This window comes from Sander vitreus, chromosome 14 (genome assembly GCF_031162955.1).
Source record: "Sander vitreus isolate 19-12246 chromosome 14, sanVit1, whole genome shotgun sequence".
Classification (NCBI taxonomy): Eukaryota; Metazoa; Chordata; class Actinopteri; order Perciformes; family Percidae; genus Sander; species Sander vitreus.
Genome location: NC_135868.1, coordinates 13,627,492 through 13,647,900, shown reverse-complemented (window position 1 = coordinate 13,647,900; position 20,409 = coordinate 13,627,492). Strand labels below are relative to the sequence as shown.

Genomic DNA, 20,409 nt, shown 5'->3' with positions numbered 1-20,409 from the left:
TGATAGTCCGGTACACTGTTGTTCAGCCATGTTTCCACAACAACAAAAACACAGCAGTCTCTGAACTCGCGTTGGGAGTTTCGTTGAAGTTGGATGTAGTCCAGTTTGTCGTCTAATGAGCGGACATTTGCAAGAAGGATTGATGGAACAGGTAGCCGAATAGTGTTAGCTTTCGAACCTAGCTGCTTTCCACTCCTGCACACCGCTGTCGAGGTCCCTTTCCCCGGCTAGCGGCATCAGGCGACACCGCAGGCTGAGGTGCTGGTCTCCGTAGCAGGCGAAGCTCGCGTAGTGTGTCGAGTATTCCGTCTGTAAAGTGTCCTGCATATTCTCCGATGTGTACCAATATATACCCATACTATTTATTTGTGAGAGCCTTAAATTAGACTTGTGCAGGCAGCACAAGTCTTCAAAATAGAATAGAGCGAATAGAATGGACAAATAGGATGGAGCCCTATTAGTTGTAAAAGTCAATAAAGAAACAGGTTGTAAAGTGACTATATTTAATCAAAGACTTGTTTGTATGTTGATATCCATTATTTTATTATCTAATCATCATAATTTTCCATGTTGTCCTCGTCTTCATCTCAACTTTCTACACAGGTCGCCTGGTTTTCACACTCTGTCAGTTTACACGTCTGTGCACCTGAGGCCATTTGCAAGACACATACATCGTGGGAGTGAACACTTTTTTGTGCAGTTGCAGGCAAGTAGATCCAGTATAGCTTCAGGTGCTGGCTGGCCTTCCATCCAGTGGAGCACCAACTGTTCACCTTCATCCTCTGTCTCCATCTTCCATCCTCTGCCAACAGGGCTTGGCACTTGTGGGTCCTTTTCTAAACATCTTCTCCAAATACCAGCCTGATAGTAAACATCTTCTCCAGATACAGCCTGTATTGCCTCAAGCTATCCTTGCACGGTGGGAGTTGATGACTCTCGATTTCACCTTTCTTTGCACAGAAAAGGTGGTACCTGAGCTTGTTGATCATGGTGGTTGATGCTTTTGGGGTATAGGTGACACATGTAAATGCCTCCAGTTTGTTGCTCAGTTCTGGTGAGAGGTCCCATTCCTGGCCCAACTTCAAGAATGTGTCTTGTGTTTCTTTGTTGTTCATCAGGAGTGTAAGTGCCCTTGTCTTCCCTTTACTTGCAAAAGCGCTTACAGTGTCACATCCTGTGTGGCGTGCAACCCAATGAGAGCCCTACAAGTGTCCATGCCAACAGTGGCTGCAACCTTCCTGATAGCTACCAGCCTTGTACGGGTTCTTGTGCCACACTTCAGGAACAATGGGGCCTCAATCTTGTCACAGAATGTTAAAGACATGATATAGACATCTGTGTCTTCTGAACAGATAACTATAGATTGGTATCCCTCTCTTGCAGCATGGGCGGCATGGAGAAGTAGTCGTCCATCTGCTTCTTTTTGTTGACATTGAAGAGTTGACACCTCCTCACTGTCTTGATATGTGATTCTGTAACATTTGTCAATCACAGTTGCATATAGAATCTTCTCCTGTAGCTTTTCTCTGTATTCTGGCTTCCTCCATTCATTCACTATGAAGCTAATGAGACTAGGTTTGTTATTGACTTTGGATTTTTTGTTAGGCTGTTCACATTACCTTTTAAAATGTGGCCTATATCGGATTCCAGTGTGAACTGTTTGCGGTTTTGAACTGACCCGCATGCGCAACAGTACACAATAACAATGTCATCAGACGCAGCGTGCTGTTGCACTAAAGAGGTTATGGAGGGAGTAAGCATTTTCGCTTTTATTTCAAAATGTTTGTGTTATGGCAGCCATAACATTAATGAGCAGGTGCTGAGGAGGAGAATAATGAAGAGAAAGAGAGCCTAATTGGCTATTTTGGCCTTTTGTGGGGTTATGGCTGCAAATTCACTACAGAGTTCTGTGTGACCAGATGACCGATTTGCACGTCAGGACAGCTACGGGCCTCCACCAGAGTTTCCTCTGGCTTCACCCTCGCACGCGCTCACGCTCCACCTTCCTCATATGCCTACATCAGGTCGGAGGCAATGTCTTTGGGAGCTGTCTTTGCCGTAGCGATGCCAATGAGGTCCCGCTTCTCTGCAAATAAGAATATATTTTATTGTCACCGTACTATGTACAACAAAATTGAGTGCTCACAGTCCGTGTTTACAGTATTAAACATTTTATGGAAGCATTTAATGTGACTACTGCTGTTGGGTATAAACTGTTTTGTCTGTTTGTGCATGTTTTGATTGATATATACTGCTGAAACTGCTTCCTCATCTTTCTGGATTCTTGGTGACTGTAGCTCTGAATGAGAAAGCTGTGATTTGTTGCCTTGTAGCATCTCCCTTAACTGTCCTAGGAATGCACTGCGGTGCTCAGCTGTTAGGTAGTAACGCATGACCGCTCCAGCTTTCAGGCAAAACTGTGATGTGCCTCCAGGAGTCTGTGTGTCTTTATTCACTGTGACTTCAATAGCCTGGTCTACAGGAATCCTCCCAAATGTGTTGTTATTTGACAGCAGCACTGAGAACTGGCCTATCTTGAAGGCCTCATACACAGAAGGATACTTCTCTGGGAGGTTGGTCTTCTGAGCAAAGTAAGGGGACAGGTACCTGAGATTGATTTTAATATTTTTTTTTTTTTCTCAACCCAGGGTGTGAACTCTTCCCATGCAAGTCTCATCAGTGCTTCTGAGATGTACTTGTGGACCCTGACTGCACGGTTATAGTGTTTACCGTCAAGGACTCCATTGATGGACCCCTCTGCGACAACTCCAGCCTCTATGCATATGTCCTTTAGACCAGCATCCCTAAACCACTTTCCTATGATGGCTAAGGCATTACATATGGTATGGAATGTCCCCATCCTGAGAAGAATGTTGGAGAACCATTCTCTGTGCTTCCAGGTTATCTCAGCGGCTTTTGCATAGAGCGCTTGATCCATGACTACAACTACTGTCTCTAGGTGCAGCTCCTTCCTGATTAGCTCTGATTGTTTCAGGATTTCAAACACTGTGTTCAACTCTGTGGCTGGTGAGTTGATGGTTGGCAGATACCCAACAATATCTTGTGAGATTGGTTCCTGGTCCCTGGTGCTGATATTAAAACCAGTCCAACTGGGGATTGTCTGATTCTCTGGATCTGTTTGCCTTGCAAGTGCCCACACCGTTGTCTTCTTTCTTGCAAGAAGAGCAGCCTCCTTTGTTCCCTGGTTGGAAGAGGTTGTGGGCCCACACGTGCACCTGGATGAATGAATGAATGCTTTATGTGGAATGTACATCACAATTAAATTGGATACATAGAAAATAGATACATGATTATAGCTTCATGCTAATTTTCAAACCTGCTCACCTGCTACATATACTTCCAGGCCTTTGTCTTCAATGGTGACTGAGCTCTGTTTCAGTTTCTCAATGTATGGAAGATCAGTTCTTGACAGATGTGGTCCATAGACATTGGCCTGTACCACTATGCCATTAACTCTGTGTAATGTACCCTTTCCAGTGAGGGTTTCCTCAAGTCTATCAATATTATCCCATGCAAGATTGGTGAAGACATGAGGCTTGATGGAGGCTGGAAGTACAACTCTTTGGTTAGAGGCTGCTAGTTTTTGGAGACACAGAGCAGTGTTGTTCTCTTCAAGCTGGGAGTAAGACACCCCATGCCCCAGCTTGTTCAGTGTTTGTATGAGCTCAGTATTACCCATCAGTGTTTTTACAGCATACGTGAATAGAATGTGCTTTGGTGTTTTATGTTGACCACCTGTGACAGCGTATATTATGTCCTGACTAAATGATTGAACCAAAGCAGTGCTCTTCTGTGTTTGAGTTTTGGTGTCAGGATTCCCAGTGAGCAGTCCAACGAGAAGCCGTTCTAGTTGATCTGGAAAGGTGATATACCACTATCTTTCACATCAGATGGATGGAATGGGCAGGGGGTCACAGTCATCTCCTGTTTAATGATTGATCTGATATGTGATGATGTCTGATCTATGATCTTGTTGATATTGGTTGACTTGGCTCTCCAAACGTTGAGTTCCCTCACCAGATTTTGATTTTCCAAGACAACATCCCTTCTAGAAACAGTTTGAGGAACCATCAGCAATTTGGCTTTGTCATCTGGAAATATATCGACAGAATTTCCCAGCTCATTTTCAAGCGTCCTTTGAATGTTCTTCTTTGTTGAATCCCGCAGGCTTGTAACCCCACCAGATAGCATGAATGATGTGAGCTTTGTGACCAAAGAAGTGACCTGTAAAACTGTTTAGTTGGGTATGATATCAGTTCTGATATACACGAAAGGTCTTTATAGGCTTCCGTTTCAATCCTTTCATACTCTTCATCACCATCTGTTCCTGCATCGTCATCTTGGTTCTTGGGCTCCTTTTTCTTGATTCTTGTGTACTCCTTATAGCATGAACGATGATAGTGGGCCTCTGCAGCAATTACATCTCTGCTTGTTACTGCTAGAATCTTTTCATCTCTTTTTTGGGTGGCAGATTCTCTTCATGTTTAATTTAGCATTTAATGTTACAGCTTGTGTGAGTTTTTCCCTTGACTTGGAGCCCTTTACAAACTTCTCTTTATTACAAAAAATGCAGATTGGATGATATACTCTCCATCTGAAGATCTCCTACTTGGTCTTTTTGGTAAGCTATTCTCTCCAGCTTCATCTGTAATGTTTTCTGTGGCTTTCCTTTTCAGAGTCTCTAATTCTCTTTTCATTGTGAAGAGGCATTTTCTGTGATAGTGGATTCTTGGAACTTCTTCTCCAAGGTCTTTAGCAACATCTGTAATAGGGACATAGTTTCTCACTTGGCTGCATCAAGCAATGTTTTCCAGGATTCATAGTCTTTAAGACCAAAGATTTCATCATCTTCTTTTGATGTTTCATGGTGTATTATACCAGATCTAAATCTCCTCTACTCAGTTCTATTGTGCAAGAGTATTCCACCATCACAGTAACTAAAAAGAAAATCACAAGGGTGGTGATGTAAACATTACAGGTTAATGAATAATTGTGTTGAAAAAAAGAAAGAAAAGGTTTGTTACTTGACATTACTTAAACCCAACCCATCATAATATAAGCTTAACCTGATGTCACTTACATCCTCTTGGAAATGTTGGAAGATGTCCAACTGATGTAGCTAGCTAGCCTGCACTGTAGCAGTTAATGTTACACTGTTTAACCTGCAAGCTAGCTAGCCTGCTAGATAGCTAGCCTGCAAAAAACACCAAACTTACATTAGCTACTGTTACAGGTACAGCTATAGGTATAATCTCCCTCTGTCTATTCCCCATCAATTCACAAGCACAAGAGAAAAAGTATTTTGTACTTACATTTAATACCCCTGGAACTCATTGAAAGTTGATTGAAGATGGCATAGTTGGTAGTGTTGTTATAACCAGCCAACTGAACCAAGGATATTTTCACAAAACTGACAAAACCTTGTCAAACTGTCAAAATCCATCAACATTCCGTGCATGAGCTACTTTCTGACATTCTAACTTAAAGTGGGTGAATATCAAAATAAATGATAGAAACATTTTGTTAAACCAGTTATGTTGACAACACTATTGAAACAATTACTTTTTATTACAACTGTACATGAATAAATAGGCCATTTGGCCCTGGACTAATAGGGTATTCTATTTGTCCATTCTATTGGCTCCATTCTATTTTGAAGACTTGTGCTGGCTGCTAACTTAAGGCTCTCACAAATAAATAGTATGGGTATATTGTTATATACCCATTGTTATACTCTTGAAGTTGTTGAGTTTTGTGTCCCTGGTGTACTTTCATGCCACAGGGATAAAAGAAAGCATACAGTTTAGGTGGAAATTGTGAGAAAATGTGTGTTATTTCTGGTTTAAAGAAGTCATGTGACCTCTGTGTTTGTCAGACAGATTCAGTACTGGGCTTATTATATTATTATAGAATATTGACAATATCCCTGCCATGAGCCTAAACCAGATATACACCAGATTTCAAAAACGGAATTTATCTTAGGGGGTTAGTAACTTCATGAGCTGAAAAAAAAGTGATTTCGTTACCACCCCTGCACTGTTATCATGATTTTTCTAGTACTAGGGGTGTACTTGCCAAAAATCACTATGAGACTTTGTCCCCCCAGATGATACAGATGGCCCAAATTTGGGGCCCTGGCTCATGGACTACTAGTTGTTGTTATAAATAATTACATAATGAGAATGTTTTTCTTGAAAGAAATTCAGAAACTGATAAAAGTTGACTTAGCTAAAGGGTAAATTCACTGTAAAATTGTGTTCACATATATTCTTCCTGTGGCGGTTGACAACTTTGTTGAGTTTGTTGAATCACTGGTTTCTTGCTTTGGGGGGAAAGCTGTTAATGTTTTAAGTTTTTTTTTTTTTTTTTTAAACAAGCAAGATGACTGAGAACACATTCCCATTTCCATCTGCATCTGGAAGCTGGCTTGATCTACCACTGTGGATCGTTACACATGGCAATGCAACATCTGGGTTTCAGTGCTTTGCTAAAGGGAACTTTTAGCATCTTTTAACCCAACACGGTTTTTCCAACCTGTCCACAGATTTAAACATGCAAACTATAGTTTCTATATAAGCTGCTCTAACTCAAGCTACCAAAAAATCTATGTGTGATTCTGTAGAAATGAAATGAAAAAAATCAAACTTGTGCCATAAAGAATCTAATCTGATGTGTTGTTTCAGTGTAAATGCCTTTAGGACTCAAACGATAATTACGGTAATGAAGCTTTTAGCAAAAGTTCAAGCAGGAAGACAATTATCTGTCTAATTTGATCATCACATTAGGGTTCCACATCAGTTATTATCCAATGACTATACCAGGAACTGATTTCAACAAATGATAATTTCTTCCCATCACCCATTTGCCTTCCTAGGGAGATGTCAGAATCGCTGCTATTTGTAGGGTGTTACACCATTTAAACAGGTCTAATTGACAGGGTCAACACAAAAGTCTTTTGAATTTTTACAAAAAGATCTACATTCATTTCCTGATTAACATACTGTTGAAACATCTAGTTACTATATGGTATAGATATTATCTAAAGACCGATAAGGATTCCGGACTTTTATATCATGCATTCTTTGTGTAGCTGCAATATTACTTGGAAAATAAGTATACTCATTATCATTATATACTTATTAGTAATGGTTACACACTAATTATATACTTTATTTGAAATCTTTTTTGCAAGTTGTATCAAGAAATTCATAAAAAGGACATTTTCAGTCTACATCAACAACAATCGGATAAGACATGTCAAACCTGCATGTGGTATTTTAGCCTACAGTCCACAGTACAGACCTACAGCATACAAGCTGAATGTTTTAGTAAGCCAGCGTCCCACCGTGAGACTCCATACTTGCATAGCTTTGATACAGTCCTCAAATGACACGTAGTACAAGCATGATTAAATTAACTTACAGCACTTCCCAAAAGCAACGGACTACATTTACTCATTTCATCTTGGCCTACAAAAGTACTAGAGTAAGGCCCTATAGCATGTTTCAAAACACACTCAGCAACCACATATAAGCTTTCTATATGAGGGTGAACCGAAAGTGACTGAAGTGAAAAGCATTTACTCTTGCCCAGAGATGTTGGCATAGCTGAATAATTACTGAGTTTCAATTAAACATAAGCATAAAGATAATGTATAATACATTATAGAGACAGGCTTCGTAGAAAGTGTTAAAATGTATACAGTAACACTACAAAACAGTCAATTATAGAAATGTATGAATAATACAACACTTCTTCAAAACTATAACTAATAGACTGTACTTTTCTCTGACTGACTCTGCTTTTTTATACTATTTAACATATGATATAAATACTACCATTACAAATGCTAGCATTTATAGATATTTGTAATTACTGTAAATATCATCAGGGCTACCTGAGATATTGTGATTCAAATGTGAATTATGTAAATATTACAGTGAGAGTGATTTCTCCCTTGAAGAACACAGAACATGTCCTTTGAGATTTTTGAATTGTAATGGTTAATTCCTAATTTAGGTCTATGGCATGTTTTAAAACCTTGCCATTGTGAATCATTTTGAAGCATCAATTAAGCATTCAAATGGACAATTTACTCTTAATTCAGTTTAGCCATGCAGAGGAGCTGCTGGCTTTCTATAACTAAATAGACAAACAGGCTTTTCCTGTGTCCAAGAACACAGCCATCCATCCACAAACATTCGCTTTCTGTTCCTCTAAACTGTTCTATGGCAGCTGTTTATGACAGCGGGACATTAAAAACTCTCAGTGTTAATACTTAAATATTCAGCCAAACCTCACTGCCAAATGGCTTGTTCCCTTCAACCCCCCCATCTCTCTCTGGCTATCTATCTTCTTTATTTTTTGCCTTTTTCTCTATTTGACTCTGTTGGTTTCATCTCCCTTTCTCTTTCAATCTATTTTCTGGATCTCCTCACTGTTTTACCACCTTTCCTCTCTCTTTTTCTCAGTTGTCCTTTGTGATGTTCCTTTTTCATTCTCTCTGCCCCCGCTTCTCTGCAAACGTGGATAAAAATCATTAGCAGATTATTATCATTTCAGAACTTTATCATTTGGGCAGCAGCTGAAGGAGGAGGTTTTTCCACACACACACACACACACACACACACACACACAGTTTGTGCAGCTAGCTGGCAGCACCTAGAGCCAAATGTTTCCCTCTGAGGTCTCGTAGCAGTGTCTTATGAACTCCACTAACCTTGCCAAAGCAGATTTGTTCATTTAGTCTCTCAGAGACAAATTTGGAATTGTTTTCATACAGTGTTTGCCACTAAACTTAACTAACCCTGCCCGAGGGCTTTGCCATTATAATGTATTCTCCTGGAGACAAGTAGAATTTAGTAGACCAGAACAACATATGGCTTGCGGGGTAGAATTACAGTCAAAGTAAAACAAAAATAAAAGGATTATCATTAAGGGAATGGTTTATAATAAAGCAGCGTTGATGAATGTCTTAAGAATGCTAATTAAAGTGTAAATCTGAAGAGGTAGCAGCATAATAAATGCAGTGGAACAGAGGACAATAAAAGTAAAATAATATTATCTTTTAAGGTTAATGAGTCCAGAAAAAAATCTAATGAACACTTTATATTTCTAAGTTTCCAGTGGTTTGCAAGTGGTCCCAAGTTATGGAATACATATGGGATCCATCAATCAGCAGGTAGTGGAAATCGGCAATTTTGCGGTCAGACTATTGATCTAGCCTCAATGCACACTGACACAAATGACAACCATTTCCCAACTTACGGTGAAGTAAATTAAGGTAATGCATTCATTTTTGTCACTGGCTGGTTTATTTAAATCCATAGGCACTGGAATTAAACTATATTTCAGAGAAAAATGTACTGTGTGAGAATATATTCATGTAGTGCAAGACGTTTTTAGAGATGTCCTATAACATTAACCTGCAAGATTCTTAAAAAACAATGTGTGAAGATTTCACAAAAACAATTAGGTTTCTCATTCGGAGTAACTTTTTCAGGCACTCAACCTGTCCTTCTGCTAATGTTTATGAACCAATAAGGTAATGAGATGACTGACAGCTGACAGGAAGAAGCCAATCAATCACAAGCTTGTTAAGAACTCCACTAATTAATCAACTAACTAATCACACTCACACCCCCATTAACATGTTGATTAACCTTTTAAACTAATAAAGATCAATTTAACCAATTAAAAGCAAATCTCAAGGGAAGTGGTCCGGTTGTCATTCAATCAATCAAGAAGAACTGAGAGAGTCAGGAGAGAGGTAGTTAAGAGGGATACGGACAAGAAGAGAGGATCGGGAAGGAAAGAAAGATGAGAGGAGGAAGAGGAAGGAACAAATTAAAGGAGAAGAATGAGAGGGAGGAAAGTTGTGTTGAAGAAAGAGGAAGGGGAAGAAGGATGAGGTTTAATAATGATCTTAACTTTCTAAAAGGTACTTTTTACAATTTACTTTATGCTGCCTGCATGTGTACATTAAGAATACTGGTTTGACGTTAAAATTCAAATCTATAAGTGGATGTTATCTTTTTTGCATTGTGACTTTACTATATAGTTTACAGTGGACACTCCGAAGAGAACTACACAAACATCCTTCCATAGTGGGCGTTCTTTAACAATCAAACCATTTGCAGTGAGTTGTCAACTGGGGTCACATTCACCCTAATAAGCTGGGCATACCCACAGATTGGGAAATTATGCAGAGTTAATATAAAATCATGAAGTAAATTAATTGCAGTTTCAATTACTTAATTGGCTTAATTGACCACAGTCCTGCATGCGGCACATGCAACCAATTCAGTAAACATTTACTGGGTCATAAAGAAACCTGTTTCTCAAATCTAAATATTTAATGACAGTAATCTCAATGAACACTAAACAGCTGGAATTAAATTGCTGGTTAAAGAGTTGGAACATTTATATAACACAAGCCATAAACAATGTTTTTACACTGATTTGGTTCTTATCAATCTCATGCTCAATGTAACGATACTAATTTCTACCTTAATAGCAAGTTTCTGGGATGCTACATTTTCATGTAGGGAAACCACAACTTGTCTGTCTGAAGAAAGATGAATATCAATTCAAAGATATTCAGAAAGGTTTCTCAGTGATGAAAATACACCGTTGTGTGTGTGTGTGTGTGTGTGTGTGAAAAAATATAGTATTAAATAAATATTTGAATTCAAAAGAGAAGAATGCAATAAGAGGAGAGGAAAAATATGAACACAATTCCATTGCATTACTGTGTCTTTATAAAACACAACATGTAAACACTAACATAATGTGTCCATATTACCTTTAGTGTTACCTTTAGGTGGCATTTTGGATGGGTGCACACCGTATTTTTCTTGCCTGAGTATGCTTGGTATTTTGATGAGTTGCTGTGAACTTGATTGTGCTGTGAAGTGAGCGGCGAGCCACAGTAGGGAGTGTGTCAGTAATAATCAAGTGGCACAGTGCAATTTTGGTGTCAAGCATGAGCAGGATTTACGCTTGTGCTGCCCACCTTCTCAGACCAGGTAAATGACGCGTGGAGGAAGGAACACTGTACTGTTTCCATGACTTTAGTTTAAGCTAGTTTAACTTTACAACAATAAACACACGACAATAAATAGACAAATAAAACATGTTCCCAGTATGTTAATTAAAGTGGATTAGAGGAGCTGTTTGGTTGACCATGATTGATGCCAGCCCATAAAACACCTACTGATTGTATATGTCAATCACACCCTGTTTCCAACTGTACTGCTGGTGCACAACATGCCTCTGGCCATGGAAATATCAAACCCAGCTCCATGCCCTGTGGACCTTGTGATGTTGAATGGACTTTATGTACCATTGACTAATGACTGTTTAAAAGTACCGAACAAGAGGTGATCTGAGACTAAAACAAAACATTGGAGAGTATGAAAAACAAGTAAAAAATAAACCCTTTCTGTTCCAGCATGTCTGTGCTGTTGCTCCACACATTCAGCTCTCATTATCGCTGTTGGGAAATGTGGTCGTTGCCAAATGAATTTCCTAATGTTTTCAACTAGTTAGAATTACACCCAGGGCGAGACCCCCTTCGAAAAAAAAAACAAAACAAAAAACACACAAAATTGCAGAATTTTGCAAAATTACTATATTATAGTGTATATTTATTTTAAGTTCTGATTACTTATACTGCCATATTTTGTGCAGAATTGTGTTCGTTGTCTTTTGAAAATGTTGGAGGTGGAGATTGTGCAACTTAAAATGTGTTTCCTGTTGCAATAGTTAAATAACTGGATTCTGTTAAGTTAGTTTTTCAAATGTTCTAATGAAGGATTTGTGCAATTGAGAAATATAATTTTCTCTTTCACTTATGTTGTTATAATATATATATATATATATATATATATATATATATATATATATATATATATATATATATATATATATAATTGTTGCTCTCTACTCTTGTAAACATTTTTATATATCTGATTGTATATATTTTTGGCACATTTATATATATATAAAAATTAACAAGAGTAGAGAGCAACAATAATATAAAATATTAAGAATAATATGCAAATAAAATATAGAATAAATATTCTAAACAGAACAAATCATTCATCACACAAATGTGAAAAAGCACTAAAGAGAATCTTATTGTTACACTATAGCACTAATAACAGAAAACACAAACTAAAACCTGACCTTTCTGGCCTTCCTTGATGCAAAATCATCAATATGATGTTGTATGAAATCTGCTCCCCTATTGAATGATTGATACTGACGGAAAGGCCAGTGAGCCGTTCCTGGGACATGGTTGACCTCAGGTATGACTTGATCAACTTTAGCTCCTCTCTGCTTGAGCCACAGTGACTGGCAGAGTATGTGCAATCCTGAGAGCAGTCCAAAAGCTGGGGTAGATCTCCGATAGATCCTTATCATTCCCCATTCCCCCCCTTGTCCGGACCGTTCCATTTGGGAGACCAAGCAACATAGGCGCCAATTTGTTTTCCTCCGTGGGTGCTCACGGGCGCACGCCCTTTAAAAAAAAAAGTAGTCAAAAAATGTTTGCATTTCAGACGGCCAACACGAACACACACGCCTATCAACTCGATAATAAAGCCGTAAAGTAGGCTATCTTTCAACTTAGGATAGGATTGGAGATGAAAAGTTTAACTGACACATAACTGCGATCAGCTTCGTGTGTGCTCAGTATTAGCGGAGGACCAACGGTATCGGCGCCTATGCCCAGCAACCCATTCGACCCAGAGGTGAACCGTCCCCCGCTCCCCCCTCCCCTTTCTCCTTCTCACACAGCTTCTCTGTGCAGTGTGCACGGTACCTTCTCAGCAAGCAGGGGCGCCAATTTGCCAATTCCCCACACGGTGGTAGATAATACAGTAGAAGACGGTTTGCCCGTGCCAAAAACCGCCACTGCCTATGAGCAGTTACTTAAGAGAGAAAAAAATAGAAAACTAGACACAGGGGAGATGCCGAAAGATGGAGACAGTTTGAGAAACTGTAGCAGAGAAGAGACGGGAATATTGGAGTCAACAAGCGTAATTAAAAGGGAGTTAGAGGCAAGTTGAAGGGGGAAAATAATGACAGTTGAAAAGGAAAAAAAGCAGCACAGATAAACAGAAAAACAAAAAGGCAAAAAAGAAAAGAAAACGGCATAGGATCTAAAGCAGAACCTTGAAAAGAGCTGTCATTAACACACACAAATACATCTGGGGATACTGTTTATCATAAATTAACACTATGCATATACAGTACATATATGTGTGCAAGTGTGTATATCTAGATGCTTGTCTCTCTGCATGTAATGATCTTACCTTGATAATGTGCGCTGAAACCACGGTAACGGTGGTTGCTATCAGTCATAAAATGCAGTCGGAGCCAGTTCTTGTTGCTAACGATGGGAGAGGGGACATTACTGCCCGACAACCTGAAAGAAAGATAGATATACAATTTTACACACACACACACACACACACACACACACACTTAGAGTACAAAAACGTACCCTTTTTTTTGTTAGCAATCCTACAATAAAAGTAGAGACCATGCACACACACGTATATATGTATGATTATATACAAAAACTACTTAACACATACAATTGTGTAGCCATCCTGTAAAAGAACAAAGCTGAATTCTGTAAAACAAGTCAAGTAGTCAAGCTGTAAAAATGTCACGGCAACAACAGACACAAAAAATCTGCCTCAGGGGACTTCCGGTGAGCGACATGCTGGAGTAGTCGCATTTTTCCACGCTCCCACCCTATTCATCTTTAACTTTCTCTATAGTTCAGCAAAAGCACTACAACTAGCCATTGATATCTAACTATATTCGGCAGCACTTTGCCACGTTGAGGGCAGCCTTGATGTGTTTCCACAGATTCCAGATCTGCGAGCTGGTGGTGCGCGAGGATCGGAAACTGAGGGTGAAATACAGGGACTCCCCGATCCACATTTTTGAGGACTACTCTCCCTAGATAGTCGAGCAACGCTCCGCGTACCGAGACGTGATGAAGGAGCTCTACAACCTGGGTCTCATCTCAGTGTTAACGCAGTTCGGGACCCATGGAGGACTGGAGTTACCTGGCAACGTTGCGGCTACTTTAAAACGGCCCAGAGAGCTGATTATTGTTAACTTCATGCTCAGACAGTGGGCTAATGTAGCTTGATGGCTCTCGGCAGCGGGCCACTGTTAGCGACCGGCCTGCCAGAGCACGCTAGCCCCCTGCCTCGATATGTATGGAGCTGGTAAGAATATTCCAAGATTTGTGGCTGTACTAACGTTACCTCAACGTTCCATACTTTAAAGGCGGCCTCCCTGCCCTTGTCACACAAGGCGTTGGGCCTACTTGGTGGCTAGAATTTTTTCTGACTTTACTTGCCTTTAGCTGACACATTTAAATTGACTCTTTGCCCAGCCCAGACGGGGCTGCCGTGGGCCTCACATAATTGAGACTGCGGTGTGGCAACATATTTCTGCAGTGTTTCTGTTTGACTATAGTTTAACTATGCTTCTCCTGTTCAAAGTTGTAGCAGCAACGCAAGAACCCATTTTGTGAATCTGTATTCTCAAGTCACAGGATCAGGTGGTATTTCAATAAACTCTCCCACGCTAACTCTTTTTTACATGCCCTGCTGACTCATGTTACGCCTTGTCAGTACTGCGATCTTGTCTTTCTTTTTATTTTTATAACTGCCCATATAACAGTACCTCTGTTTTTTCCTTTCTTTGACGAGGTAGAGACCTCAAGTGCTGATAGCCTGGTTGTACTGATATTGAACTGATCTGTTGTTTTGGGAGTTGGGAACACTTGGAACCAAGGAAGGGCGATCCCATGTGGATGTGTTGACGGCACACCACTGTGCAATGGACACTCAAGGTTTAGTTAGTCATTGAGGATCTCAGGTCAGGGGACTCAGGTTTGATCGATGGTTACGTGATGCCCTATCCTGCCTGTCCTATATGTGTGTGTATGTGGCTGTCATTCGTGTCCTTTTATTTATTTATTTTTCTTTTTTTATTTATTTCCTTCTCTTTCTTGCTCCTAGATGATGCTCTCCAAGATTAAATCCAACCTCCCTCGATCTCTACTTTCGCACTCAATCTAACCCCTTCAAGCATTGGAGGTCCAATTCCTCTCTACTAGCAGAGGATCACTATAAGCAATTCCTACACTCTCAAATCACTCTATTCTTTGAGTTGAATGATCTGCCGGACACAAACAGAGGCGTACTATGGGAGGCTTCGAAAGCTTATATCAGAGGCCAGCTTATCTCCTTTGTCTCTAACTTAAAAAGAGTCGAAATGTCCCGAACAACGGACAACGGAAAAATTAAGGACATCGATGACAAACACGCATCCGACCCATACCCTACCCTTTACAGAGAATGTCTTAGGCTGCAAGCTGACTTTGACCTCATATCCACGAATAAATCCAAGCTTCGTCTGCTCAAATCTAGTCAGTGCTTTTTTTGAGTCTGGGGATAAAGCTGGGAAGCTTCTGGCCCATCAGGCCAGAGCCGAGGCAACCTCATGGCTAATTCCTGCCATTAGAGCTAACTCAGGCGAGATCCACACTGACCCTGTCAACATTAATGAAATATTTGCCAAATGCTATGCTGAATTGTATGCCTCTGATTGCCCTCCCATTGCAGATGACACACTTAATGATATAACCTTCCCCCAAATAGACGTCGAAACTAGGGCTGCAACTAATGATTATTTTCATAGTCGATTAATCTGTCGATTATTTTCTCGATTAATCGATTAGTTGTTTGATCTATAAAAATGTCAAAACATGGTGAAAAATGTGGATCAGTGTTTCCCAAAGCCTAAGAGGACGTCCTCAAATGTCTTGTTTTGTCCAAAACTCAAAGATTTTCAGTTTACTGTCACAAAAGAGAGAAGAAACTAGAAGCTATTCACATTTAACAAGCTGGAATCAGAGAAATCTTATTTTTTTTTATAAAAAAATGACTCAAACGATGAATCGATTATCAAAATAGTTGGCGATTAATTTAATAGTTGACAACTAATCAATTAATTGATTCATCGTTGCACCTCTAGTCGAAACCACAAATGACTTGGGTGGGTTTATAACTGCTGCCGAGGTTCAAGGAGCCATTAACTCACTACAGATCGGTAAGTCCCCGGGGAAGGATGGCTTCACTGTAAAGTATTACAAAACATTTTCCGCTCTCCTCGCGCCAGTCCTGAGAAATATGTACAACGAGGCATTTCGGCATCGTCGCCTGCCAGACACCCTGTCGAAGGCCACTATCCCTAATTCTTCAGAAGGGGAAAGATCCCCTGCTTTGCGGCAGATATAGACCAATCTCACTCCTCAATGTGGACCTCAAAATTCTCTCGAAGGTTTTTGCAACGGGTGATGCCCTCCATTATCTCACTAGATCAGACAGGGTTCATGCCTGGCCGACAGTCTTCCCACAACACTAGACGTCTACTTAACATCATCCACTCGCCAAGTAATGATACCCCGGAAATCCTGGTGTCCCTCAACGCCGAAAAGGCCTTTGACAGGGTCGAGTGGGGGTACCTATTGATATAGATACCCCCACTCGACCAGGCAATGGATAGGTTTGGCCTGGGCGACAATTTTATCCTCTGGGTCAGATTATTATATTCATCCCTGATGGCCTCAGTTCAAACTAATGCCATGCTGTCACCCCTCTTCTCACTCCGGAGAGGTACCAGGCAGGACTGCCCTCTGTCGCCACTCCTGTTCGCCATCACGATAGAACCTCTGGCTGTTTGGCTTCGTTCAGAGGAAGGTTTCAAAGGCATCACACGGTCTGGCACAACTCATACCGCCTCCGCAAACCCTCGTACTGAACATCTGAATGATCTGAACATGACTATTACGGACCAACAATGGGACCTTGCTCTGGCTATGGTTCATTCTTCCTCCATATGTGCTCATCATGGCCTAGTCCAATGCAAGGTCCTTCATAAGGTCCACTACACAAACGCAAAATTGTAAATATACTCAACTGTCCGGTACGCCTGTAACAGGTGTAACCAGTCTCCTGCCAACCACACTCATATGTTCTTGTTTTGCCCTAAATTAACAACTTTTTGGATGAGCATTTTTGACACCATGAGCAGATCCTATGATCACATTATCCCCCCTAACCCTTTATCAGCCATTTTTGGCATTTCCTCTGACGCTGACCTCCCTGTTGCACTGAGGCGGGCCCTGGCGTTTCCATCTCTGCTAGCCCAGAGACTGATCTTGCTCAACTGGAGGCTCTCCCGCCCCCCTACACAAGACCGTTGGATTAAAGAGGTGCTCGACAATTTGAAGCTGGAGAAGCTTAGATCTTCACTGAAAGGCTCTATCTCGACATTCCTAGAGACATGGAACCCTTTCCTAGAACTCGTGGACTCCCTCAGCTTAACTCCTGACTTGGAGGACTGAGTTCCTTCTAGACTGCTCCACTCGACGTCAGCTGCCCCCCCCGTCACGGCAGTTTACTGCGGCGCCGCTATGACGACCAGCCACGCTGAGGCAGTACTAAAATCTGCAATGGGAAAACGAACGCACAGTGAGGCGAGTGGTGTCGAGGCGAGTCGAGCAGGTACCATGTAATGGAAAAACGCCATTTGTGTGTGTACCTACTGTCTAGAATGAAGTGAGAACACAGCCTATTGTGTCTGTAATGACACAGACTGAATTACATACAGTGTCAGGACTTCACCGCCCAATACAACCGTCTGTTTCTGCAACTCCACTGGGAGTAACTGGGGATGATAAGCTGCATGCTAAAGGGTGCCTCAACTGCTCTCAGTGAAGTAGGAAATTTATATTTCTTATTCATTGTTCTTGCAAAGATTGACAGATCTTGCCAGCTGGTTAGAGTTATGGATTTGACCCAGCAGTTTTGATCCCAAACTCAATTATCATGGTATTTTTTGTAGGAAGTTGTTGTATTGGACAACATTATAGTGATTCTTATTTGTTAGGGCCTGAGCGCCGACAGTGGCGAAAGCCCTATTGAAACTTTCCTTTCCTCCGGCAAATGAATCGCCTTTTTGAGGGGCTTAACATACTCAAAAACTCACCAAAATTGGCGGTCACATCAAGCCTGGTGAAGATGTACGTATTTTAAGGGTTTCGGGAATTGGCACACAAAAATGGCTCGCTAGCGCCCCCTACAAAATTAAAAGAATTTAGCCCCTGCAGTACGTTTAACGAAGACTAACGAAACTTGGTACACATATGTAGCATGTCAAGACGTACGAAGAAGCTCATTGGAGCCATACGCTAAACTCAACAGGAAGTCCACCATTTTGAATTGAAAGTTCGAAATTAGTGCGATTTTGGCCATTTCCACATGTCGTACTTTAACGAACTCCTCCTAGAGATTTCATCCAATCAACTTCAAATTTGGTCTGTGCCATCTTAAGATGTTAAAGATGAAAAGTTACTAAAAGAAAAAACTTTTTGTCATAGGGCATGGCCGTGGTGGGGCAGCCATTTTGTGCGTTTCGCCATCGAAATAAGAAGTGGGTGTAACTTGAGTGTACATTGTCCAATTGGCTCGAAACGTTTCAGGATTCATAAGAGTCCAGCCCTGAAGACATCTAAAGGCCGATATTTACTCAAAGTCGTAGTGCCCCCTAGTGGCAACAGGAAGTAGGCCTAAAAGTCAAGGTGCTACACTTTAACGAACTCCATCTAACTGTCATCTAAAGACCTTAAAGAACGTTATTAAAAGAAAAACTTTTCGTCCAACGGTGTGGGCGTGGTGGCCATTTTGAGCATTTATCGATGAACGAAGAAGTTGTTGTAACTTTAGTATACACTGTCCAATTTGGCCAAAATTTCTGAGGACATTTATAGGCAAAAATTGACTTTTGGTCATAGCGCGGGGGGCTGGCAACAGAAAATCAGCATTATATGACAAACATCATCCGATTTACATGAAACTTATGTGTGGTCTGCATGTGATAATGAGCCGCCCCCTATACTTTAACCACGCCCACTTACTCAGGCCACGCCCCATTTCATAACATTTGAACCGTTTAAGGTAGTCTTGTGTGAGGTGTCATTGAACTCAGCAGAGTTCCTTCTTCATTGGTGATGGTTTGGCCCGCCCACTATGATTAAACCACGCCCCCTTTCATAACTGGTGACCCATTTAAGGTAGTCTTGTGTGTGGTATCATTGAACTCAGCAGAGATTTTATTTTTGATTGGTGATGTTTGACCCACCCCCTATGCTTTAGCCACGCCCGTTTTTATAACTTATGACCCATTTGATGTACACCCTAGTGTGAGGTATCATTGAACTCAGAAGAGAGTTCCTTATTCATTGGTGATGGTTTTGCCCACCCCCCTATGCTTAAGCCACGCCCCCTTTCATAACTGGTGACCCGTTTAAGGTAGAGTCTTATGTGAGGTATCAATGAACTCAGCAGAGTTCCTTTTTTATTGGTAAAGGTTTGCCCCGACCCCTATGCTTTGGCCAAGCCCCCTTTCACAGCTCATGAACTATATGACGTAGAGTCTTGTGTGAGGTATCATTGAACTCAGCAGGGAGTTCCCTTTTCAACCTGTCCAACGCTGCTTGCAGCTTTAATTCTAAATATTTTCCACTACTATAAACCTATATTGTACCTAATAGACGGGTATATGCAAATATAACAAGGTTTCAAACAACTACAGGACTGTCAGACTGCAATATACCACTTTTAACATTATTAGCTTAGTAAGCTTATGAACTGAGGCTTTGATGGTGCACAGCACTAGCAGTAGATAGGACCCAATTTGCAATTATTTTGTAAGTGGGGAGGATAAGATCCCTTAATTGGCTGAGAAGATGAACAAGGCTCTTATGGTTTGCAAAGTGAGAGTGTTAGGTCATTGTTGGCAGCCTTAGAGGAGGTGACTGCTATCCAGAGAATAAAACACCCTTGCTCCTGTACAACTTAAAATATCTGCAGCTGAAATAGAATCTCTGTTGGCAATAATCCCCCTCTATACATCAGTCCTTTGATGTATGGTGCTTTCATCTTGTAGCGTCAGCCAACAGGTGCTGTTTCTACTCACATTACATTTTCATAATTATTTTTTAGTAATATCACTGCTGTTACATTTGAGACACAGGTATGAGAATAAAGTGGTCTGCCCTCTCATGTTCACTTGTCTCCTTCTATAAACCACTGCTGTTAACCTTCGCAGTCCATTAACATCAGCGCACACACACAAATGCATGCTCACACACACATGGATAGTGAACACACTACTATCCAACACCTGTACCCTCTAACAGCAGTATAAAGTGGAGCGCAAGAATGCTGACCAGGTGTTTTAGAAGGTGTGTGTGTGTGTGTGTGTGTGAGAGAGAGGGAGGGTCACCTT

The 20,409-nt window shown here is 40.8% G+C and overlaps 1 protein-coding gene across 1 annotated transcript in view; it reads right to left on the bottom strand.

Moving 5' to 3' along the window:
• Positions 1–20,409, bottom strand: part of csmd3b (CUB and Sushi multiple domains 3b) — a 397,291-nt gene that overhangs the window by 146,853 nt on the left and 230,029 nt on the right. Inside the window, exon 6 of the mRNA XM_078268303.1 lies at positions 13,341–13,453. Within this exon, the coding sequence (XP_078124429.1) occupies positions 13,341–13,453 (113 nt within the window). The remainder of the gene's footprint in view (positions 1–13,340; positions 13,454–20,409) is intronic.